This window comes from Erpetoichthys calabaricus, chromosome 4 (assembly GCF_900747795.2).
Source record: "Erpetoichthys calabaricus chromosome 4, fErpCal1.3, whole genome shotgun sequence".
Classification (NCBI taxonomy): Eukaryota; Metazoa; Chordata; class Cladistia; order Polypteriformes; family Polypteridae; genus Erpetoichthys; species Erpetoichthys calabaricus.
Genome location: NC_041397.2, coordinates 215,153,600 through 215,179,865, shown reverse-complemented (window position 1 = coordinate 215,179,865; position 26,266 = coordinate 215,153,600). Strand labels below are relative to the sequence as shown.

Below are 26,266 nucleotides of genomic sequence, written 5' to 3'. Positions count from 1 at the left end.
ATGGACTCTACAAGATATCTGACATCTTTTTCATCTGGCAGCAAAGATGATAGCAGCATATCCCATAGATGCTCGATCAGACAAAAATCTGAGGAATTTGGACAATATTCTTGAACAATATTTGTAGTGTGGCAGGGCACATTATCCTGGTTAAAGATGCCACTGCCATCAGGGAATACTGTTACCATAAAGGGGAGTACTTAGTCTGCAACAATCTTTAAGCAGGTGATATGTGACAAAGTAACATCCATATAAAGGCCAGGACGTTTCATGACAAAACATTGCCCAGAGCATCACACTACTAACATCGGCTTGATTTCTTCCCATAGTGCATCCTGCTGCCATTGCTTCCTCAGGTAAATGATGCACACACACCTAGCCACCAATATGATCTAAAAGAAAATGTGATTCATCAGACCAGGCCATCTTCATCCATTGCTCCATGGTCCAGTTCTGACACTCACATGCCCATTTTAGGCACTCTTGGAAGTAGATAAGGGTAAACCTGGGCACTGAGATGGGATTGCAGATATGCAGCCTCATATACAGCAAGTTTTTATCCACTGTGTGTTCTGACACCTTTCTCTCATGACCAGTATTTAGTTTGTCAGCAATTTGTGCTACAGTAGCTCTTCTGTGGGATTGGACCAGACAAGCCGGCCTTTGCGCCCCACACACATTAATGAGCCTTGGGCATCCTTGACCCTGTTGCCATGTCCTTCGTTGGATCACTTTTATTACTTACTATCCACTACATACCTGAAACACCCCACAAGACCTGCCATTTCATTGATTCTAACCCTTTTACCTAGCAATCACAATTTGGCCCATGTCGAAGTTGCTCAGAACCTTATGCTTGCCCATTTTTTGAACTTCTAACACATCACCAACAACAACTGTTTACTTGCTGCCTAATATATCCCACCCCTTGACAGGTGCCATTGTAACGAGACAGACAATATTAGTTACTACCTGTCAGTAGTTTTAATATTTTGGCTGATCAGTGGATTTATGCATGTCATTTACATTAGATATCTATCCAAGCTGTCAATTTTCTAACTCATTTCTCCAATTCTGGTTACAGAGCTTTGGGCACAAAGTGGAAATCAAACCATCACTGTAGGTACGAATAAAACAAAAAACATCTAAGTTAAAATAAAGCAAAGTTTATCTTCATGTGTACGTAGTATGATGAAATTCTAACTTGCATGTCTCTTCAGAACAGTTGACAAAACAAAATACACACTAAATAATTAGATAGATAGATAGATAGATAGATAGATAGATAGATAGATAGATAGATAGATAGATAGATAGCATGCAACATACACATATATTTATAAAAAAATGTGCACTGTCTTCCTCTGCAATGCTTTATGATCCTGAGCTGAGAAAGTGCCATGGCAGGATGTGATGCAACCAGTGAGAATGGACTCTACTTTGCATGAATAGAAGTATGTGGGAACAGATTGAGAAATGCGGGCTGCCTTCAGACATCTGAGGAAGTAGAGACACTGGTGAGCTATTTTGACAAGAGACTGAATGTGTTGTGCCCACTTCAGTTAATCAGTTATAGTCAATCCAAGAAATTTAGAGCAGATTGCCCTTTCAACCACATCCCCCTAATGTAGATGCACTCATAAAAATACGGGTACCAAAGTGGTTTTGCTGTGCAGTGCCACAGGAGAACCATTTTTGGTTTCCAAAACCATCATCCAAATGATGGTTCCAGAAAGGACCTTTATTCATTTAGATATGTCACAGACTACAAAAATAACCATGAAAAGAGATTTGTGAAATACCAATGAGTTCATGATTTTAAAAGGACTCTTGCTTCATGCAATAACACAGGCTGAGTTCAGGTTTTCTTGATCTGCTAGTATCCTGGTAGGTACCCTACTATATATTAAACACTTCTGTTTTGTCCACATACTAGGAACCTTTTCAAATTTCTAAAGAACAATTTCATATTTAAAGTACCCTTCCCATAATTAAATGGCTCTTTGTCAAGCAATAGCTCCTTGGTTTTGCTGACATGAGAGTATACTATTGTCCTAGCAATGTCTGAGTTTGCAGATAGATTCTCTGTATGCTGCCTCATCATTGCTGGTGATCAAGTCTATGTCAATGGTGCCATCTGTAATGATAGAGGTGGAGCTGTGTCTGGCCTCATAATCATAGGTGAACAAGGAGTACAGAATTGGGCTCACATACTACCCTGTGCATTGAATATAGGGAATGTGATACTGCCATTTCCCAGTATCACAAAAAGTTATTTTGAATTAAATTTACAGTTCCTTGACTCTTTCTACTGAGATGTTGTTGGATTTGTTTATATACATGTTATTATTTATTTAATTCTAGTCTGTTGTCTTCTGAAGTGCTGAAACATTTATTAAATCTAATAATTTTGGATAACATATTTTCAAAATCACTTAATCCAATTCAAAGCCAAGGGGGTAGTGTCTATCCTGGTAGCACTGGGCACAAGGCAAAAACAACCACAGATAGGCAAGGCACAAGTCAGTAACAAATCTAATACTTGTACACATCCATTCAAGGTCTTCTGTGTTTCAGTTGTGATTTCTATGTCACAAGAAACATCCTAATTAATTTGGGACAAGTGTTTGAATCTTTTGGTTAAACAAAGAAAACCTTTTTTTTCATAATTTGTATTGACAAATAAGAAAATATAAGAAATTTAACCAAATACTAATATTAAAAAGGAAACAAAATAACCCCCTAACGCCATATGCAAAATGCAATACTCAAGATATAATAATGCTTCAAAATAAAAATATACTATGTAAAGACAATTTTACATCCAGTAGAGGCTTTTATAATAATATCCACAGCTCATCAAGTTATACAATGTAATCATTTAAGTGAAATACAAAGCAGTGTCTGCTTCAAATGCTGTTTTGTGTTTATGTTCTAATTACCAAAAAAATAAGTATCAGTAAAGTGTTATTTATACATAAAATATGAACTCTGCGTAGTTGAAAGAATTTCTTATTACACCTTGCAAACTGTGAATAGCTGTCCCAGCAGTTTTGAATGTCAGAAAGATAAAAATATTGAGATGTGATATGTTGACACCTTTTCTTTCTTGCGAAAGCTTTAAACTGAAAATGAGCGAAAGTGTAATCATATTAAGTTTTTTGCTCATTTCTTTCATTTTTTCTAAATATATTGAAAGCAAACACAGTTAAGACTATATGATGTACATGAAAATACACTCACTATTTTAGATGAATCTGTGAGGTGAATTTCTTTAAATAACTTTGTCATTTTTTATCTTGTCAAGTAGCAGACTATGCACATCTGGAAATTCTACACTTAAGGCATTATTTTGGAAGACATTTGATTTAAAATTCAATTCTAAGATAACATAAGTTTGCTAGTGTTGGTTACAGTTTTGCAAATTGCATAACAAAATTTTTGGGAAACTAAGATATGGAGATTTCCAATTTAATTTTTATAAAATAAGAAAGCCCAGAAAGTAATTTCAAATTTTGAATAAACAACTGCAGTTCTAGACTATTATCATAGTGATGTTATTGGGTTCTTTGGCTGTCAATTTATACATTTAATAACATGCAAAACAGTCTATTGTTTCAAGGAGATGTTTGTGTAATGAACCAGAAATAAAAATGGAAACAATTTGAGAGGTGTGTTATGTTAAAACAGAGTTTACAAATGTAGTTACTGAAGAACAGCAGTGGAAGTTTTTATTACAATTATTTTTCCTAATTTGAGACTTTTTTTGTAACCATGTACTGAATTAGTGTGTATCCATGGAACCAGAAATGACAAGTTATACTGGTGTAGCTTCTGTATGAACTTATTCAGGCTCTTTATTCATATGTTCTTTTTATTTGCCTACAATTTATCTTACCATACATTGTGACTACGATGAAATTTAAAATCAGATGCAAAAAACATTGTGGTCCCCCGACTACTACTACTAAAAACTTTGTGAACTGAATAATATTAATAGGATTGAGGGAATATTAATTCCTCGTCAATTGCAACATATTTTCTTTTTTTTTTCTCAGCAAGCAACACTATTCACTTTTAGGAATTTTTAATGTGGAAGGAGACGAAAAGGAACAAGCCAACTAATGCTCTTTCTGTTAAAAATCATTGGCCTCTGATTAAATGTAGATATTCTGCAAGGTGATTATTGTTTTTTTTTTTGCCTCACATATCCGAAGACATCGGTTCAAATCAGATTTAGCCAAGTTATTACTGGCAAAGTGAGTGTTGGGCTGCATGATGAAACTGTTCTGCAATGGATTGATGCATCATCCATATTGGTTCCTATTTTCTGTCTGCTATGACCAATGTAGACTCTGGCCCACCGTGACACAATAATAGATTTTAAAAATGAAAGGGTGATAATTAGTAATTAAAGATATTGGTTAGAATGAACACTTGAAGTCCTGTAGAAACTGAGTCTGAGACCCTGATCTGAAAGTAACTGTTGGTCAGAGTGATTGACCTGATTGTATTTATGTTAAAAATTTCTTTCAAATGGTGAATATCCAGAAACCAAAACAAACTGAGATTTAGAAATGAGAAAACTGTTTCAAACTTAAGTACCTCTACTATATTATATAGACACAATTAGATATACTGTGGTGGGCTGGCGCCCTGCCCGGGGTTTGTTTCTGCCTTGTGCCCTGTGCTGGCTGGGATTGGCTCCAGCAGGCTCCCATGACCTTGTGTTAGGATATAGTGGGTTGGATAATGACTGACTGACTGACAATTAGATATACAGTATGGTGATTAAAAGAAGTCAAAGATACCTTTATTTAAATATTCTCAAATGGGCTTACACTATGTGTTTATTGAAATAAAAAAGGGAGCAATTTACTCTGAGGAAAATAACATTACAAAAAAACTCCAAAAAGGTCACATACAGTACATCTAAGTCTATTAAGCAGTACCACACAATTGTTTTTTTTAGGTAAGGGAAAATGAAATGTAAAGGTAATTTAACTTTACACACTAATCACAGCACCAGAGAGAAGCAACATGTTACATGTTGATTAGCACATGAAAGTGAAAAGTTCAGTGTCCTCTGCACATGTTACAATAATGACCCTATAAACCTATATTTTAATTCTCCTTATAAATACCCTTAAGAGATAAGATTGTAAATGAAGGGGGTGACCAAAACTTTGACTAATATTAAAACCACAATGTAAACATTACCCAGAACCAGAACAATACAGAAGAACACAGCTCAGAGTAACTTACAGATTCACCATCTTGTGTTCAAATCTCGTGTCTGGTTGTTGTCTGTGGGAAGTTTGTGTATTCTTCCAATGTGAGTATGTTTTCTTCTCTTGGTACTCTGGTTATGTTTCCTCATGCAGAGATATGCGTGTTAGTTTAATTAACAGTTTGTTACTGCCTGTGTTAGTGCAAGGGAAGGTTTTTGTATGAATGGGCCCCGTGATGTGCTCTGTTCAGTCCAGCACTCCTTTCTGGCTTATGCCCATTTCTGCCAGCATAGGTTCTGGCAACCCTGGATTACATTTAAACATTTTTGAATACACTTTTTAAGTTTTTGTGACAACTATAATATAGATCAAGCTGCTGCCTGTGATGAGTTTGGATGCTCTCCCCAGGACTACAAGTGCTTTTTCTAGGTACTGCATTTCTCTTCCCTTATCCAAAGACATGTAAAGTTAGGTTAATTGATTGTTATAATTTGCCACAGTATGAGTATGGGTATTTACCTTAGAGTGGCCTGCTATGCACTGGTGTCCAATTCGGGATTTGTTCCCACCATGCCCCTAGTGCTGCCACAATAAGCACTGGCTTCACACATTGTTAGATAATTGGCATAAGAGATAGATAATGGTTTTTTGTATTTCAGGTTTCAAATTCTAATTATGAATACATACAAAATACATAGCACAAAGAGTGGTTGGAGAAATTGTATTTAACTTCAAATTTATATTGTATTTATAAAAAAAAATACAGCTTACATTTAAAGATCCTTAATGCATCTAAGATGAGTGACAGATGCCACTGATTTTATACTTTGGTGGAAATAATCCCTTGTGGTTTCTATTACTAGTATATATTTGGAAAAAGCTGAGTTTTATGAGGAGATTTGATTTTTAATGGTCGATATCTGAATTTATTATAGTCTGTGCTGTGTAAATATTCTTTATCTGCAGGATTGTTTAAGCAGATGAATCATGTCCTTTCATGCTGAGAGATGAAAGTACCCTGATAGAGGCCAAATAATGTGAAACCTTTTGAATGATATTGAGTCCTGGTTCAGTGGCAAATGAGCCGTGCATGAGTGCCATATTGAAGTTCAATTTGCTTTATGTATTGTATGCTTTCATGAGGGCATTAGACACCGACATTATCAATGACTTTTGACCCCATTTCAATTTCAATACCACAGGGATATGTTTTGTACTATCTAATACCATAGGGAGATACTGCCAGCAGGGGTAAATATATTTTACCTTATCTAAACTGAAATACTTAGTATTTTTGTTTGCACAAAACAGTTGTTAAAATAAACTGAAAGCTACACTATAACCTTTAGATTAGTCATTAGCAAATAATTAGGAAGAGTTCAGGGTACTTCAAAAATGCATATACTGTGTATATTTATAGAAATCAAAAATTTTATGTGATTCAGTATTTTGGTGTGATTAGGTTATATTTTGCTCAGACAATATTCTTATAGATAGATAGATAGATAGATAGATAGATAGATAGATAGATAGATAGATAGATAGATAGATAGATAGATATTAAATACAAGTGGCAAATTATTTTAATATATGCAATTTTTCTTGTTTACAGAAGGAGCAATGGTGACAGACATGTTGCTTTACGTCAGACAATGGCAAAAGGCAGGAGGCAGGCAATTCGCGGCCCAGCTTACATGTTTAGTGACCGCTCCAATAGCCTGACTCCTGAAGAGGAAAGATTTTTGGATGCTGCTGAATATGGAAACATTCCTGTTGTGAGAAAAATGCTGGAGGAGTGTCATGATCTTAATGTAAATTGTGTGGATTACATGGGACAGAATGCACTGCAACTTGCTGTTGCCAATGAGCACTTGGAAGTCACTGAGCTATTACTAAATAAAGAGAACTTGGCCAGAATTGGGGATGCTCTTCTTCTGGCCATCAGCAAAGGATATGTCAGAATTGTGGAAGCCCTCCTGAGCCACAAGGCTTTTGCTGAAACTAAAAGGCTAACTACAAGTCCTAGCCAGGCTGAATTACAACATGATGACTTCTTTGCTTATGATGAGGATGGCACACGTTTCTCTCACGATGTAACCCCTATCATCTTGGCAGCTCACTGTCATGAGTACGAGATAGTCCACATACTGCTACGAAAGGGAGCCCGGATTGAAAGACCCCATAACTATTTTTGCAAATGCAGTACTTGCAGTGATAGTCAACGGCTTGACTCTTTCAGCCATTCCAGGTCACGAATCAATGCTTACAAAGGTCTGGCTAGTCCAGCGTACTTATCCCTATCCAGTGAAGATCCTGTACTTGTTGCTTTGGAACTCAGTAATGAGCTGGCTCTGTTAGCTAACATAGAAAAGGAGTTTAAGGTTGGTGAAGTGCATCAAATTTAAATTAATATATTGTACACATCCTGCTCTTTTGCATTTACAAATTTTGTATCAAGGTTTTCAGAGTGTCATCCTAAAATTGGAAATGACAACTTTTCTAGCTGGAAACTACCTTACAATGTAATATATGTATTAATAAGTTAAAATTTGAAATTTCAAAGGTTATCATATATGATTTTACTTTCTGTCTTTTTACCATAAGATCAGAAATTGCATCCCACTTAGAATTTACTGTATGGAGAATAGTCATTCAAATTTTAAACAGCCCAGGATTCTATTTTAGCTATCTTCAGTCTGTGTAATTCAAAACCTAATTGTAGTCTTTACAACAAGACAGCAAAGAGAAATATGATATTGATTTTTGTAGTAGTATTTGTTTATCATTTTCTAAGTTAAAAAGACTGTTTAAATGGTTCCCATGGTAACATGGGAATTGTGGCAGCTGAGAAAATGATTAGTAGAACTGTGGAATACTTTTTACAAATGCTTGACAGATCACTTTCAGAATAATGATGATGAAACAAAATATTTCTGAAAATGACTCCACTGTCTTATGAAAGAGAAATTATATGTGCATTGTTTTTATTGTAATCTTTAAAAATCCCACATAGTCAAAACCAGATTATAATATGAAGAGTTTGGAGAAACATATTGTCACTGTATATTTTTAAATAAAAAGAGCAAAACAAAAAATAATCTACAGAGTTATGGTAACCAGTGTCCACATGCTGACTTGCTCTCTGTATTTGTGATTAGAAAAAGAAATACTCTCCATTTTTGTCTGTCTATCTGACTCCCCTAGGGTACAATGTGCAGTCTTATATGCGCTGGGCACATACTGTAAGTCATTCATTCATTTTATATGCAGTCGTATTGTTAAAAAAATTGTAGAAATAAAAGAACACACAATTACATGATGTTGAGTAAAACTATAGCTTCTTTCAAGATTTAACCAAAGTAGTTATTTAAAATGCCTCATTTTTTACCATTTATAAATTTACCATTTATAATTACAGTATTTATATTTTTTACCATTTTTAATTATTTTGTACCTATAATCTATCTTACTAAACCACAGTTAATTTATGCACGGCAGACACACCGAAGCGCATGCGCACTGCGGCCTTTGTGCCCGCCCCAGAGTCCAGAGTCAAACGCAGCGGCTTCCCAAAACACGGCGGCGCCCGCCCCAGAGTCAAACGCAGTGGCTTCCCAGAGTCAGTAGGTGGTGCACAAATAACACAACGTTCTGCGCCATGGCGCCTGCCCCAGAGTCAAACGCAGCGGCTTCCCAAAACGCGGCGGCTTCCCAGAGTCAGTAGGTGGCGCCCAAACAACACAACCTGTGTGCGCCCCCGCCCCAGAGTCCAGAGTCAAACGCAGCGCACTACACTTGCTCTAATCCACTGTGCCAGTAATATACATCACATAACGGTCACAGACTCTAACCCAGCGGCTTCCCAGACTCAGTGGCTGACACACGAACACCACAACCTGTAAACTAAACCTGCTGTGCTCCACTCTGCCAGCAGTCGGTGTCAGCAAAGGCAACGGAATCACGTCTCCACAAAACGAAACCGCCTTAGTACAGATATGCTTATTTAATTAAATGACATTTCCCCAGACGCACCCACCCTCCATCATATGTCATCCATCCAAATAATTTATGCACGGCGGACGCGCCACAGTGCGCGGATAAACACAATGAACGAGCGCACCCACAACGCGCTTTTGACACAGCACAGGCAAAGGAGGCACGTATCCAAATGGAGGGAGCTCAATGATTAGTAATACAAACACGAGCCCGTATGGCTACGACCCCAGTCCCAAAGGTATCACGTCCTAGTGAGCTGAATGACTTTCGGCCTGTTGCTCTGACATCACATGTGATGAAGACCATGGAGAGGCTGCTGCTTCACCACCTTAGGCCACAGGTTCAACACGCCCTTGACCCTCTGCAGTTTGCATATCAGGAGAAGGTGGGAGCAGAGGATGCCATCATCTATATGCTACACCGATCCCTCTCCCACTTGGACAGAGGCAGTGGTGCTGTAAGAATTATGTTTCTAGACTTCTCTAGCACCTTCAACACAATCCAACCTCTGCTCCTTAGGGACAAGCTGACAGAGATGGGAGTAGATTCATACCTGGTGGCATGGATCGTGGACTATCTTAAAGACAGACCTCAGTATGTGCGTCTTGGGAACTGCACATCAGACATTGTGGTCAGCAACACAGGAGCGCCACAAGGGACTGTACTTTCTCCGGTCCTGTTCAGCCTATATATATCGGACTTCCAATACAACTCGGAGTCCTGCCATGTGCAAAAGTTCGCTGGTGACACTGCTATCGTGGGCTGCATCAGGAATGGGCTGGAGGAGGAGTATAGGGACCTAATCAATGACTTTGTTAAATGGTGCGACTCAAACCACCTACAACTGAACACCAGCAAAACCAAGGAACTGGTGGTGGATTTTAGGAGGCCCAGACCCCTCATGGACCCAGTGATCATCAAAGGTGACTGTGTGCAGATGGTGCAGACCTATAAATATCTGGGAGTGCAGCTGGATGATAAATTAGACTGGACTGCCAATACTGATGCTCTGTGCAAGAAAGGACAGAGCCGACTATACTTCCTTAGAAGGCTAGCATCCTTCAACATCTGCAATAAGATGCTGCAGATGTTCTATCAGACAGTTGTGGCGAGCACCCTCTTCTACGCGGTGGTGTGCTGGGGAGGCAGCATTAAGAAGAAAGACGCCTCATGCCTGGACAAACTGGTGAGGAAGGCAGGCTTTATTGTTGGCATGGAGCTGGACAGTTTAACATCTGTGGCAGAGCGAAGGGTGCTCAGCAGGCTCCTATCAATTATGGAGAATCCACTGCATCCACTAAATAGTATCATCTCCAGACAGAAGAGCAGCTTCAGCGACAGACTCCTGTCACTGTCCTGCTCCACTGACAGATTGAGGAGATCGTTCCTCCCCCAAACTATGCGACTCTTTAATTACACCCGGGGGGGGGGGGGGGTAAACGTTAACATTTAACATTATACAAAGTTATTGTCTGTTTTTCACCTGCATTATTATCAATCTTTAATTTAATATTATTTATTGTATCAGTATGCTACTGCTGGAGAATGTGAATTTCCCATTGGGATTAATAAAGTACCTATCTATCTATCTATCTATCTATCTATCTATCTATCTATCTATCTATCTATCTATCTATCTATCTATCTATCTATCTATCTATCTACTATGAATATGGTGCGATGTGGGGATGTGGGGGTAGTAGTTGGGGGTGAGTCTAATAGAGTGGCAAGGAGGGTGGTAATGGGTGGCAAAATGGGCAGCAAAAATACATATTACATTAGGCGACATTTTGCATCAGAACAGAGAATATCAATGCCTAAGCAACTTTCTTAGGTGTTATAAAGCTTTGCAGAGACACTTCAAGAATTGCATATTATTTTTTCTTTTTCACTGCTAGCTTTTAGCCAGGTGAGGCTTAGATGTTAGCTGAAATATAATTCCAGCAATTAAAATTCAAACAACATATAGTACAGTATTCACAGTGAACAGGACATACTGATTGTGAAAATTACTCACTAAAGAAAATTATAGTCTTTATCAAAGTGTTCACTTGTCTTTTTGACATTACATATTTGATATCCTTCCACACACTGTACACTAATTACAAATATATATTTCTGTGTTTACTATAAAATGTTTTACCGCCACAGTCTATATAAAACAAGTAAGCCCGCGATTCGCTAGCGAATCGGAAATCCAACAAGCCAGCCAGTTCGTCGATCTTATTTGAGATTGAGTTCACATTCCCCAGAATCTCAGAAGGCACCGAAGGCTTAAAACGCCACTTTCTCACAAGCCACTTCATTTTTAGCTTAGTGCCCGCTCTGCTGCCATGATACCGCCTTCTTACCTCGTCGGGTAAATAGGGAACCACATCGGCACTGGCATTTGTTCTCAGCGCTCGAAGTTGAGTACTTGAATAGGCGAGTCTCGGCGTGTAAAAATCCATGCCCACGTTGTAAAAGTGTGTCCAGTGAACAAATCCACATAAAATAAAGTGATAGGAGTGATCAATAAATAAAAATAGAAAAATAAAAGTAGAAAAGTACACATACACATACAGTCATACACGGAGCTGCTGAAAAGGCTGCCACTCTCGGCGGCGCCGGATGTACGATGATGCACATCTCATGTACATGAGGCGATGCACTTAACTGACATAAAATACATATTTCTATACAAGCTTCACGGCAGAAGTATACTCTGTGAACATCAGGCAAAAAGTATAATATCGATTAAGATTAGCTTTTATTAGACATTGTGGCTGACACCTTAAGTAGATATCAGAAATTAACAAAAATTTACAAAATGACACAATCATTATAATGGGCTTACATGAACACTTGCGTTTAAACTCTGCAAATCCTGCCATCTGTTGTTCATCACTATCAATGACTTGATGATTCTACTCTTTGTTTTTGCTCCTCTCCCTAACTGGAAAAACTAATGCGGAGCATTGATTGGATGGTGACATTAATAAAATCTGTATACAAGAATCATGAGTACATGTTTACAGAATATCCTTACACTTCGATTTCATTGAATTTCATAATTATATTAGGCTGTGCAGATTAGTTCAAATATAATCTACATGGTTACAGTTTATAGGGCTGCATAATTAAACAATATAAAAGGTGCTGTCCCATTCACTGCAGGCTATCTGGCAGGCTGGCAGTTTAAATACTGAACTGTGCTTCAAGACTTTTGTTTATAATGTTATTAACTGATGTTTCCATTTGTTGTCACTGAAATACAATCTTTTTACAAAAATTCTGAAAAGTCATGCCTCAAACACATATTTTTCTATGAGTCTTACAGAAACATTCAGCAGAGGTGATCCCTCTCAAAACATCTTTAAACACCTGATATTGTGCACTGACCAGTTTGCATATGTCCTGCAAGGTTAAGAATTCAAGGTAGTCATATAGCTGGTAATCATGTCTGATTATTAGGTTGTATCTGTTTGATTTATTTTTATTAATTTTGGAGATTCAGGATAGCTGTCAATAAACAGTTATATTGGATTTGAATCACTTGCAAAACAGTATTTAACACCTTTAACTGTAGTCTGAATGGAGCCTCAGTAGGTTGTAGAGTCAAACATAGGTGGTATGGATTTTTCAAGTAATTGTTACCATTGCCAATTTTTTATAGCATTGCTCCAAAGACGGGGGTGGTGGAGATTGTAAAAATCATGAAAAACAATGCCATGTGGCTTTGAAATCCACATGTGCCACTTTGATTCTCTAATGTTTGCAGTATGCTGAAGCATTGCAAACTGTGTTATGAAAAACTTGAAACTTTTAAAATGAAAATATTTCTAACAAAGAACATAAATAAGGCACTAGATGTGTACTTTATTCATGAGGTTCACACATCTTTTTTTGTACTTTTTTCAACAATAGAATATAAGTTACATGAAAATACTATCTTTAAAAAAGTGCCACCTGAGGCAATCATCTCATTGCCTCACCACATACGCGGGCTCTGGATGTTCTTATAGTCAACTAATCTATACATGCCAGTAATGGCGGACTGCACGATAACGTGCAGTGAATTCACTTGACTTATAGTTTTCATACTCTTTCTCTGTACATTTAGCATTTACTTGTTCAGAGGTTGATGCGCTTGCTGCTTCCTGAGCAGCTCTTGTTTTCTCCACTCTAGCGGCCCGCTTCTTCTCGTCTTCTGTCTGATTCAGTCAATTTTTTTGTTGCAATTACTTAGTACGTTTTTCTTAATTTTTCACTTAATCTGGCATTTAAGTGTTCAATCTGCCTTAAGAATGATGTAAAATATGAAGTGGTAGAGGAAGTGGCAGCAAAGGTGGTAGGGATGAGAATGCCACATGGCCGCCCTGCTGCATGCTGCCGAGAGTTGATTCTACAATAAAATAAAAATAAAAAGAGTAATAAAAATCATCACCCCGGAAGCAGACAGTAGAGGTCACATAGCATTTGTGTACCAAATTTCAGGTCAATAGGTCAAACGGTTTGCGAGCTACAGGTGATGTAAAATACCGGACAGACAAACGGACAGCCACGTTACTGTATTATATAAGAAGATATTGCAAAGTTGATGGAGCGACTGACTCAACACCTGACTGACTCATGCATTCATCAACAAAAACAGTATTTCCCATTTAGTTAACAACATGAAATTTGGCAAGATGGTAGATCCAGGTCAGTAGGTATCCACTAAGAAAGGACATTTCAATATATCAATATGTAGAGGTACCCCACCCCACAACATAAAAGTTACATACCCCCAAAATCTCAAACATTTCGTGACAGATTTCATTGAAATTTGGTGATGTTAAGGGAAAATTAAATTTAGCTAACATGTTTTTTTTCATTTCTCAATATTTGTTGGTAATAAGCTATAGTAAGTGTGGCATTCTTAACCATTGCGTCTTTTTTTCTTTAGCGGTGTTAGTGCTTAAAAATGGGGTGTGCAAAGCAAAGCTTAGCCTGTTATTGTGCAGTGAAATTGGGCTACCAGGGAGTGAAAAAGATAACCTGCACAGGAAAAAAAGATGAGCTTGTGAGTTGTGTGGAAAATGATACGTGAAGTGGATGAAACTCAAAGAAGATGTGGTTAGCAAGTGGCCTCCATGGGTATGCGCTATAGTCCTTATTTTGTCGGCTTCTTGACACTTCTAATGATATGGTAGAAAAAACATATCAATTCTAGTTGGATTGGATTTTATATACATAAACTTTAAAGAATGGGGGTGGCTTTGGTGGTAAAATACATGCTGTATTGCGGATAACCTTTTTAAAGGATGTGAGGAATTATATTTAAACACAAGATTCCTATGTTTCCTACTAATTATCAGTTTGAATTCAAAATAATACAGTTTCCTGTAAAATTATGTTTTTCCAGTGACCATCAACAAAAGCCAAGATCATTCACTAGGAAAAGCATGAATTGATCTATGGCACAAATGTTTTACTCAGGGACAATTGCATGTAGCATGTTCAAGAGTATGGAGCACCACTGAACTAATAATATTAAAATATTAAAACAAAATAGTCTAAAACTAACATTTTTTTCATTTATTATTGGCTTCCTGTTTTGATGGTATTTTCATGACTCTTCATAGTGACACTGCTGTTACAGGGTTTTTATTTGCAATTAATAGAGTAAATAACAGACATTTCACAACAGACAGAAGTTTCATATTGTAAATATCAGTCTTATTGTTTAGATCTCTTCTTTAAAAAGTCACCTATGATAGAGATGGATAGCATATAGACACATGAGGACGTATCCTAGGCAAGCACTAGTTTCAAGTTAATAAAGGGCTCACAAAAATTGGAGGAATTGCACTAACATGTTTCAGCCAGGGCTTTCAATAAAAATGTATTACAGATACTTTTGCTTGTTGCTAGATTTACATTTTTTTTTATAGATCTAAGATACTTGCTTTGTGAGGAAAACTGTAAATTTCTTATTCTACATTATACTGTTAGAATGTTAGGTGCAAAAACTGTGGATCAACCAAGTATCTTGTTTTATGACAAAAAAGACTCACAGATTTCATTCTCTGTGTAAAAAATGATAAATTCTCATAATCTAACTTATATGACCCTAAGATTCTAGACAATCCTTTCTAAAATATCTGTGTCACTATCTTTCTAAATACAATCATATACCATATTTTGAAGGCACCCCAGTTTTTCCTTTTCTTGTTTTCCTTTATCCTACACTTAGATTTAAGCCACAGGTTAAATTTATTACATTTTCAATCTTCTAGACAGGTGTATGGCACAAGCAGAATATCAGAGAATGCCATCCTAAGCTTAGTACTTATTGTTTTAGGATCTTTTTATCAGCTAATTATAAACATATTTTAGAGTATTTATATTTCTATTTTAGTGATAGAATGGAGATGAGTGCTGACGCCTTTAAGTAAAATTTTATTTTGAGAGTATGTACCTGTGCCATGCTGCCCTCAGGTTCAACTCTAACTCTAACCTACCTCAATAAATTTGTCTTGCAAAATTATCAGCCATAAATGCCATTTGTCCAGTCTAGAATGTAATTAACATTTGTTTCTTTCTGCTCAAGACCTTGTGAAGGCTAGAGTGTGCCAGTGAGCTCCAAAACACAAACACACCAACCCTGTCCTAGGTTCAAGTAAAGGGGTGTTTTTTACAAATACCTCATATACACAAGTACAAAACAAGTTGTTTCTTCATTCTTTCTCCTCCTCTCCTCTCTCTGCCACACTGCTCTCCTCCAGTCGAGTGTTGCCTTCCTTCCTGTCTGCTCCAACTCACCTTGACAAGGCTGTGCAGTCCATTTTATTGAGTACTTCAGGTCCCAGGGAAACTTCCAGGTCATACGGAAATCCTGAATAACAGGGAGCATATCTCCGTGCAGCGCCCTCTTGCGATACCCACAGATCCCAGCAGGGTTGCATTACTGGACTACAATTCTTGGCATTCCCTGCTGGTATCCAAATGGGCACCGATATCCATGGCTGCTGCCATCTAGCGTCCTGGGGAACAAACATCCCTTATAGCAAATCCTTCCCTTCCATCCTGGCCAGGGAAGGTACCACAAACATGTCCAGTTGAGGTGTCTGTTCATCTGCCTGTGGCTTCTCATACAGGAAAGGAATCTTCTTTTCCTTTGATTGGGATGTCAATCTATCCACCTGGGGAGTCCCATTTGTGTATGGCTCCTTTCTCTTCCTCGGCTGGGATACATCTGTCCTCTGGGAGCTTCTTGTCCAGGTAAATAACCATCCCTTCTCCTGGTCGGGATGCCCTGTGTGGCACTTACAATCTGGATGTGTGGTAATTCTGAAAACATGCAAACACTTCATTATTAGCCCTCCACTGTTTTTCCAAAGTTGAAATAAAATGTGAAATTACTGAACACATTTCAATTACTGTTTTTCTAAAATGTTTCAAATGTGTTTTTATATTATCGCCTGATTGTAAAATATTGTTCTGTGTATTTAATGTCAAGGGCCATGGCTTCATTTAACAAAAACAGCAAAAATTAATATAAATTAGTGTATATACTATATATACTGTGCATACAAAATTAAATATATATAACTTATCAATAGCAGAAGCCTTTTGTTATTTTAGCATAGAATTAACTATTTCTTAATTAATATTTAAACCTGATGGATATACTATAAATCTAGTTTAAAAAAACTAATTATTTGTTGTTGACATGAAAAAATATTGCAATATTCTGACATTTGCCACTGAGTCACATCTGAATATATTATTGCAAAAATCCAGATATACTATAAACTTTAAAAAAATCAGAAATTACATGATTCTCTTACGTGAAATACATAATAAAAAAATCTTTTAAAAAACACTGAAAACCCAAACTTTTTTACATGAAATTATTTGCAATCTTCAGGTTTTTGTTGCACTGAATGGTACTGCCTCTTGGGGTAAAAATAAATTAATTTTTGGGGAAGTTATTCATGTTACCACACAGCAACTAATAGTTGCATGCTAGTTTTACTGCAAGAAATTTCAACAAACTTTTAGTGCCATTTTTCAATAAGTGAAACCACATTTTCAAGAATGTGTAATGTATTGTAAACATAATATGTGAATAACCAGTCAGTTATTTCTTTCCCATTAAGTCATATAGAAGGAAATGCCTATTCCTAAAAAGTACAAAAAAGCCTTGTACTTTTGATAACAGCCTTGTACTGTTTTACCATAAGTTATCCTATTTCCTGAAAAAAAACATTTAAATATCCTCACTCAGCCTGAATTATTTCTTAATTGTTTTAAGTAAAATATACAGTATATATAAAAGTTATACAAGTTGTGTAACAAACAATTATTTGTGGTGAAAAACAAACATTTCTCAAAACTGTATTAATAAAAGGTATTTTACCAATACAAATGAAAAGAATATTAACCAATTCATTTTTTCCCCTAGAATGATTATAAAAAGCTATCTATGCAATGCAAAGATTTTGTTGTGGGTCTTCTTGACCTCTGTCGCAACACAGAAGAAGTTGAAGCCATTCTGAATGGGGACAGCGACATAAATCACAGCACTGGAAAAGACAGTCGTCCCAGCCTTATCCGTCTAAAACTTGCCATTAAATATGAAGTTAAGAAGGTAAGAAATTACACTAATGTTTTTATTATGGTTTCAGAATTTTTTAAATTCTATAAAGTTCTATGATAATACAGTCTTGTTCACACACACATAAAAAAACAGGTTTCCACCAGATCACTTTTCATATAAGTTTCTGTTAACAACTACTTTCTAAGTATTGTAACTATTGTTATTTATAGTGTCTTAGTTGTCTTGCTTGCATGACAAATAATGGCATTGTACTTCACATAACTGAAGAGAGCTAAGTACTGATTTTTATTTCTGCGTATTTAAAAAATTATTAATTTGCAGCGAGAACAGACAGTAAGTTGGATTTTTTTCAAACAAATGACACATTTATGGGGTGAAAAATGGTAACAGCTGATCATTCTTCCTGGTTGGATTATATGGAGATAGTGAACCAGGAAGAACAACGGATTAGCAAGGAGGAAGTAAGGTCAGCTAAGAAGAGGATGAAGAAAAGGAAAGTTGTTGGTGCAGATGACATACCTGTGGAAGAATGGAGGTGTTTAGGAGAGACAGCAGTGGAGTTTTTAAAAAGATTGTTTAATGCAATCTTGGAAATTGATAGGGTGCCCAAAAATTGGATAAGAAGTTTACTGGTATATATTTTTAAGAATAAGGGTTATGTGCAGAACTGTAGTAACTACGGAAGGAATTAAATTGATCAGCCACAGCATGAAGTTATGAGAAAGAGTAGTGGAAGCTAAGTTAACATGGGAGGTAATGATTAGTGAGCAGCGGTATGGTTTAATGCTAGGAAAAAGCACTACAGATGCAATATTTGCTCTGAGGGTGCTGATGGAGAAGTATAGAGAAGGCTGGAAAGAGGAACCCTACGTCCTTTGTGGACCTAAATAAAGCATATGACAGGAAGCCTAGTAAAGATTTGTGGTGTTGTATGAGGAAATCGAGAATAGCAGAGTAGTATGTCTAAGAGTGGTACAGGATATGTACGAGGGAAGTGTGACAGTCTGCAGTAGGAGTGACAGATGCATTTAAGGTGGAGGTGGGATTACATCAGGGATTAGCTTTGAACCATTTCTTATTTGCAATAGTGATGGATAGTTTGACAGGGGAGATTAGACAAGAGTCCCTGAGGACTATGATGTTTGTGCATGACATTGTGATATGTAAAGAGAGTAGGTAGCAGGTTGAGGAGACCCTGGAGAGGTGGAGGTATGATCTAGAGAGGAGAATAATGAAGGTCAGTACAACCAAAACAGAATACATGTGTGTGAAGGAGAGGGATGCCAGAGGAAATGGTAAGGATGCACGGAATAGAGTTGGCGAAGGTGGATATGATTAAATACTTGGGATCAACAGAACAGAGTAACGAGGAGTGTGGAAGAGAGGTGAAGAAAAGATTGCAAGCAAGATGGATTGCATGAAGAAGAGTGTTAGGAGTGATTTGTGACAAATGGGTACCAGCAACAGTGAAAGGGAAGGTCTAAAAGACAGTAGTGAGACAAACTATTTTACATGGGTTGGAGACAGTGGCAATGACCAAAAGACAAGAGACACAGCTGGAAGTGGCAGAGTTAAAGATTTTAAGATTTGCATTGGGTGTGACAAGGAAGGAAAGAATAAGGAGTGAGTACATTAGAGAGTCTTTTCAGTTGGGACGGTTTGGAGACAAAGCCAGAGAGGTGAGATTGCTTTGTTTTGGACATGTGCAGTGGAGAGCTGGTGGGTTTATTAAGAGAAGGATGCTAGGGATGGAGCAACCAGGCAAGTGGACAAGAGGAAGGCCTAAGAGGAGGTTTATGGATGCGGTGAGAGAGGACATGCAGGTGATGGGTGTGGCAGAGCAAGATGTAGAGGACAGGAAGATATGGAAACAAATGATCCACTGTAGCGACCCCTAACGGGAGCAGCCAAAAGGAGAAGAAAGTAACAGATGATCATTCTGACTAAAATTACTTTCACTATAGGACAATTGGTACAGTATATAGGTCATTCTGGCATCATTGTTGTCATGTCGACTTGTTTTTCTTAATTTGTTTTATATGTTATTATCAGACTATATTAAAAATTGAGACAAGACTATTCAGAATGCTATATATTACTCTGCATGCAAACACAAACACTTAGAAGATGACACTGAGCAAAACATTTTAGCTGGAGATCATACTTTATGTATTGCCAGAAGTCAGGTGAAATAGAGTATTTCTTATCTCAAGCTATTTGTTTTTTTTTTCAAAAAGCACCCTTCAGACACTGTCCATTAATGCCCAGGAACAACTTAGGCTAAGTAACACATGGAGGTAAAGAAACCCAAGTGTTACAGATTTATATTGATTATGTGTGTCAAACCTACAATTCAGAAAGAACTTAAGGTGGAATTCACTACCTATGGCATACTTAAAATACTAAGTTAGTCACAGCTTTCATGTCTTTTTGCTATTGTGTATCAACATGTATGACATTGCCAGAAGGTGTGTGGCTAGCTAACAACAATAAACTCTTAATAAACTAATAAACTATGTAAAAAATATATAGTATTACTTGGTTGATATTTGAAAGAACAACAAACAATAGTACAAAATGTAAATAGAGTAAGCTAACATTTCATACATCAGCGAAGAGATAAGAGATAAACAGTCTGACTTAACAAAAATGCATGTCTGGAAAGAGTGATCCACAATGATAAGCTGACAAATTTATATTTGTAATTGTACACTTTGAACTCATATAACATTGTATTTAAAAATGTGTTTTTGACCTATGTACAGTACATTATGTATAATGCTAAACTGGAGAAAGTATATGCAATATACAGAAACAACAATAATTTCTTAAAATTAAAAGGTGAAGTATAATTGGTGCCTGTTATATGCACATAGTATATATTCAGATTTCATTTGAAACTAATGGACTGAGGCATTTAGACAAGAAGAACAACTTGCCCATCCCCAAAGAAATGCAGACTACTTTATCCAAAGAAAATGAAAATATTTTGCACATGTGACCTGTTTTCTTTTTAGTTTGTAGCTCATCCCAATTGTCAACAACAGCTTCTTTCCATCTGGTATGAAAACCTCTCAGGACTCCGTCAGCAGACAATGGCAGTGAAATTCTTGGTGGTTCTTGCAGTAGCCATAGGACTACCATTCCTAGCTATAATATACTGGGTAGCACCAAGCAGCAAGGTAAGTCTCCATGCATAGTATTACACCAATATTGTAAACATTGCTTTTATACGGTAAATACTTCAGGATAAAATATTAATTTACATTTAGAATATATGGCAGAAAAATATTTTGAAAACATATTTAAAAAGTTCCAAAATGATTGACATAAAATCTTATAAATTAACTGCCTTACATTTCCAGAACTCCAGACTTAAATCCCAGTTCAATTGCTGAATGTCTGCAGTTTGCAGTCTTCCTGTGTTCATGTACGGTTTTCCTGCAGGTAATGCTGTTTACATTTGAAGATGTGTGTTAGCTTTATTTTCCTGGTAAGCGTAGTGTTTGGGTGTGTGCATGAATCTGCTCGATGTTAGACTTGTGTTCTATCCAGAGTTGATTCCTGTTTTGTGCCCAGTGCTGCAAGGATAGGAAGGACAAGGCAGGTACAGGAAGTGGACGGATCATTGATTAAAGTAAAAAATGCAAATGTATTATTTTTTTTTACTGTTGTTTATGGTAAATATAATATTATAGGGATTTTTTAACCTTAATAATATTTATAATTATAATTATTGATGTAAGGTTATAATTGTATTAATGAAAATACATGTTTTGTGTATTTTAAATGTGTACCTATTTTTTAAAGGTCAGAGTTAAAGGATTTCTGAATCAAATGTCACTTTACATATTAATGTAAAATGTTGAAGAAGAATACATTTTTTGTCTTTTGTGTAACTGGAATTTTAATGTTCAAAATAAAAACCCTTAAAGTGATTTAAAACTAAACTGATCATTTAAACTGTTTGTTGTCTGTCATAAATGCAAATTAGCTATCCATCTACATTCAAGAATTATTGTAAAGTAGTATAATTACAGTAACATATATATTTTTAATTAACTGCCATTGTTATTTTAAGATATCTTGCAGTGTGTCCTGTTATTGCAATTGTTCTTGTGAACTTGTTAATTTAAAGTAAAATATTTTTTAATAAGCTTTGTGTCCTGACAGTGAGTAAAAATAAAGTATCTTCTTAAATACTGTATTAATACTTTTATTTTATTAATGTCATCTGAGAAATATAGCACCAAGGATTCTTACTTTGAATGTGTTTTGTGCAGTATTAGTTTTGTGTAAAAAAATACACTAATTGACACAGCATTGTTACAAGTAATTAGATACCCAGCAAGCATGTTTCAGTTATTTTTTCATTACTATGGACTTTCTATGATTGCTGTCTTACAGCTTGGGAAATTTTTGCGTGTTCCTTTCCTGAAATTTGTGGCTCATGCTGCCTCATTCACCATTTTTCTTGGGTTGCTGGTTATGAATGCTGCTGACAGATTTGAGGGAACCAAGATTTTACCGAATGAATCTGTGACTGATAACCCAAGACAGATTTTCAGAATGAAAACAACCCGATTCTCCTGGATGGAGATGCTGATTATTTCCTGGGTTATTGGTAAGTTAGTAAAATAATAATAATAATAATAATAAGGTGAAATTAACAAATGTGGAAACATATGAAGGTAAGCTTCTGAAAAACTCACTTTAGGATACTTTAGTCACTGTTATATACTTTCAGGACCTTTCTGTGGTTTTGCACTCCTCAACCCTAGCATTAACACCCATCAGGTTCAGCTATTGGAAGTAATTATTAAGGAACAAGTTGAACAACGCATGTCAGGAACAGGAGTATAAGTAAAGAGTCAATATGGCTTTAGAAAGGGAGATCAATTCAAAAAATGTGTTGGAATTCTATGAGGAAGCAACAAAAGCATATGATCAGGGACATACATTTTATATTATTTACCTTGATTTTCAGAATTCTTTACTTAAGTTCCTCCATGAGAGACTTTTGAGCAAATTAAAGGAAATAAAATCCAAGGCACAGTATTGTACATGGTTGCCAAATTGGCTTAAACATTGGGGGTACATAAAAAGTGATATGATAGAAGGAAGTTTTTCAGAATTAGGTTATATTGTATAACTCAATGTGTGTAGTACAAGCAAGAAAAGTTTATACTTAAAATACAGATGCAGTCATTCAGAGAAATACTGTGCAATCCTACTGTTTCAGAAATGTTCAATAATGTGACTGCACTGCTTGAAAAATAACTAAATGGAGCAGTGAAAGTTTGAAATAGAATGCTGACATCAAAGACTAGTGATGAGCAAAATAAAACATAATAATAAATGTACATTATAATAATAGAGTGTATATATAATATAATAATTAATACATTATTTATTTAATTGTGTCTTTCAAGCAATTCAAGACCACATTATAAGACAAAACCATATAATGCATGCAGTAGCTGTAGATGGTAGCAATACTGTAGATAAACATTCTATGTACTCACCTGAATTCTAACCTCTTCATAAATATTTTATGCTTTAAAATACTAGTGTATAATGTTTTATCTTTTTCTCATACACACGGTATTATAGAGTAGTAAGAACATAATGTTTTAATGATAAAAAAATGCATTGATTAATTCTAGTTGATAGTAATATTAATTTAACATCTAAGCATATATATTGCTAATAGTTGTTTTGGAAAAATTTAGACATTCTTTTTTTGTTTTTAAGAATTTTGTTGTCCTTATAGTGCTAATGGCTAACAGACTATTACAGCATGTTGCACCCAGGTGCTTGAAAGACTAAGTGGAGCATTAGTTTTTGTTCTCTTTCATGTATACTTACAAATTGGTTACACAACAGACATAATGAAAAATGAAAATGGAATGGAAAATGAAAAAAAATGGTTAGACCTGCTGCATTTGAATCCCAATTATTTCTTTTTCTTTCATTTCTACAAAAATATATATATGTGCTAAAGGGTTATTGTGAATATTTTTTTACAATTTCTTTCCACTTATGTTCTTTAATGTGCTTTCAATGAAAGTCATGCTGTGTGTCTGAATACAGCTTTTAACATACTAGCATCAGTGTAGAATGGAGCTTGCCTTCTGGTCAGTACTAAAGGAATAGGTCCTGCTTTGTGTTGGACTTAAATGGCCCTATAAGATAGATGGTTAGGTAAAAAATTGTTGAACATAATCAAAATGGTAACAATAGAATCAATAAAATACACAAAAACAAATCAGAAGGAATAATGGACAGAATTGGGACCAACTCATCATAAACAAAACATTCGAAGCTACAATAAAAGTAATAATCCAATAACAACAGCAACAAAGATAATTATAGCAATATTCATAGTATAGTAGACATAGGCGAGGTAAAATAGAATTAAACAATCAACATGGCCACAGGATTGCATCTCTAGGCATTGACTGCATAAGCATCTCTCAACTGTGCTCATGTTAAAACTTGCATTAAAACTCCACAAATATAGTCCTCTGTTGTTCACCACCACCTATGACATGATCGATTCACGCTACACACCTGCCCTTAGGCATGCCTTAAAAGTTCTCTTGCTGGGAAAAATCTGAAATAGTGCATTGATTGGATGGCGAGACTGCTCTCTTTGCATATTTTCTTTAGGATACAGTAAACAGTAACCATGGGTAAGTGTTTAACATAAATAATCATGCTTTTGAGCTGATATAATTTGGTGGATATGTTAGGATAGTAACCCTAACCCTAAATTAATTTTCAGTTCATGGGGCCTGAGTGGTAGGACTATGTTTAAGATAAATAGAAAGCTATTCACTGTTCATATTTACTGTAATGTAAAAGTTTTTTTTTTACTTGTGTGAAATGGATTAGATCATATTACAGAAAAGTGAGAAAAGAAAAAAATGAAATCCTGATATTAAGTCAAACAGCTATTTGTTTTATGAAATATCACACTTCACGTGCTTATTTTTTTGACAGAAGTAGGGGGTTTCGCCCCCTGCTCACTTCGCTCGCCAACCCCCATGTTTGGTTTTCCGAATACACACTTTTAAGATTTTTTTTTCTGTGAATTGTTGCTATTTAATTAGTTTCACGTTTATTTTAGAACTTCGTTAAAAACAATATTTGGAATCTTTCGAGTCCCAACATGCTGAATCTTTTAAATGAGGTCTGTTAGACATGTGTTTAATGACTTTGTACCATAATTCAGGATAGGTTTCTCTGTTTGGAATTTCAGCATAGACAAAACGATCTACTGTACATCATCAGCTTAATATTTTTTTTAGCAAAGTAACCAATAAATGCATGCGAGGTAAACCATGTTTCTAAAAAACTCTGACTTAGACATCAAAGCCTTACAATATTTACATACATATCACCTATGTCCATATATATTCGATCTCCATTCCTTGCTTTGTCCTGCTTTTTTTTCCAATGACACCTGGTCTGTGGTGATTATTTTCCCTTTTTTCGAGTAAAAATTTCCATTTTTTGCGCTACTGCGATCTTTACATTCTTTTTTTTAATACTTTCTAATTGTCCTGCGTTCATATTCTTTAACTTTCTCTGTATTTGTGTCGTGCTGTTTTTTTTAGCCTTTCAAATTCCACTGCTTTCATAATCTCTAACCAGATCTGCATGTGTATAGTGCCAACGTTTTTGAACGTTTTTATGAAGTTCTACTTTGTCTTTGACTCTTTGTTTTTTAATTCTGAGCCCGATTGGACATGATTTTTTTCAATTCCACTTGTTCCGGGCTGATTATTACTTTCCTTATTTTCTGAATTTCCAGCTAAATTATTCTTTTTCTTTTTTGCATTTTTTTCTCTCCAATGCTTTTGAGTCTCTTTTCTCCGTGCTGCTCTTTCTTCTTCGACGTTTCATCTGTAGCGTATTGTCCTTATACAGTTTATATGCGCTGAGAGCTCTGGATCTGTGTGTGCTCAAATCCTTTGCACGACTGAGTGTTTTGCTGCCCGTGGTCTTATTTGACATTGATTGTAAATAGGGCATGTCTTGCAAAAATCTCATGTTCTGTGTTCCCGCAAGGCGGTCCTGAGTCAATCTCTTGGCACAAAATCTCTTGTTTAAGGTCCCAGCGAGACGCTCCGTGGCCAATCTCTTTCGTCTCGTGGGTCTTTTAAGTGTCTTCCGTGATCTTCATGTGAAGATCACGTCTCGTCTCCCTAGTCTTCCACTCCCAGGATTTTTTTTTATAATAGAGAGATATTACAGAATGGTTCATCTCCCTAACGTTTTTATGTACAATTCCACTAACTTGCCATAGTGAACTCGCAAGTTTCCAGATATCCTCCACTGTAAAAAATATGAAGCCACCATGTAGCTGGTTAAACAACCATCCATTTTGTTAACCCTCATATCCAGGGCAGGGTTGTGGGAAAGCTGCAGTCTATTCCAACTTCTT

At 36.1% G+C, this 26,266-nt stretch overlaps 1 protein-coding gene across 1 annotated transcript in view; it reads left to right on the top strand.

The window, feature by feature from the left end:
• Nucleotides 1-26,266, top strand: part of trpc6a (transient receptor potential cation channel, subfamily C, member 6a) — a 152,015-nt gene that overhangs the window by 61,915 nt on the left and 63,834 nt on the right. Inside the window, exons 2-5 of the mRNA XM_028800286.2 lie at nt 6,844-7,612; nt 17,659-17,844; nt 20,832-20,996; nt 22,222-22,438. Coding sequence (XP_028656119.1) covers nt 6,844-7,612; nt 17,659-17,844; nt 20,832-20,996; nt 22,222-22,438 — 1,337 coding nt within the window. The remainder of the gene's footprint in view (nt 1-6,843; nt 7,613-17,658; nt 17,845-20,831; nt 20,997-22,221; nt 22,439-26,266) is intronic.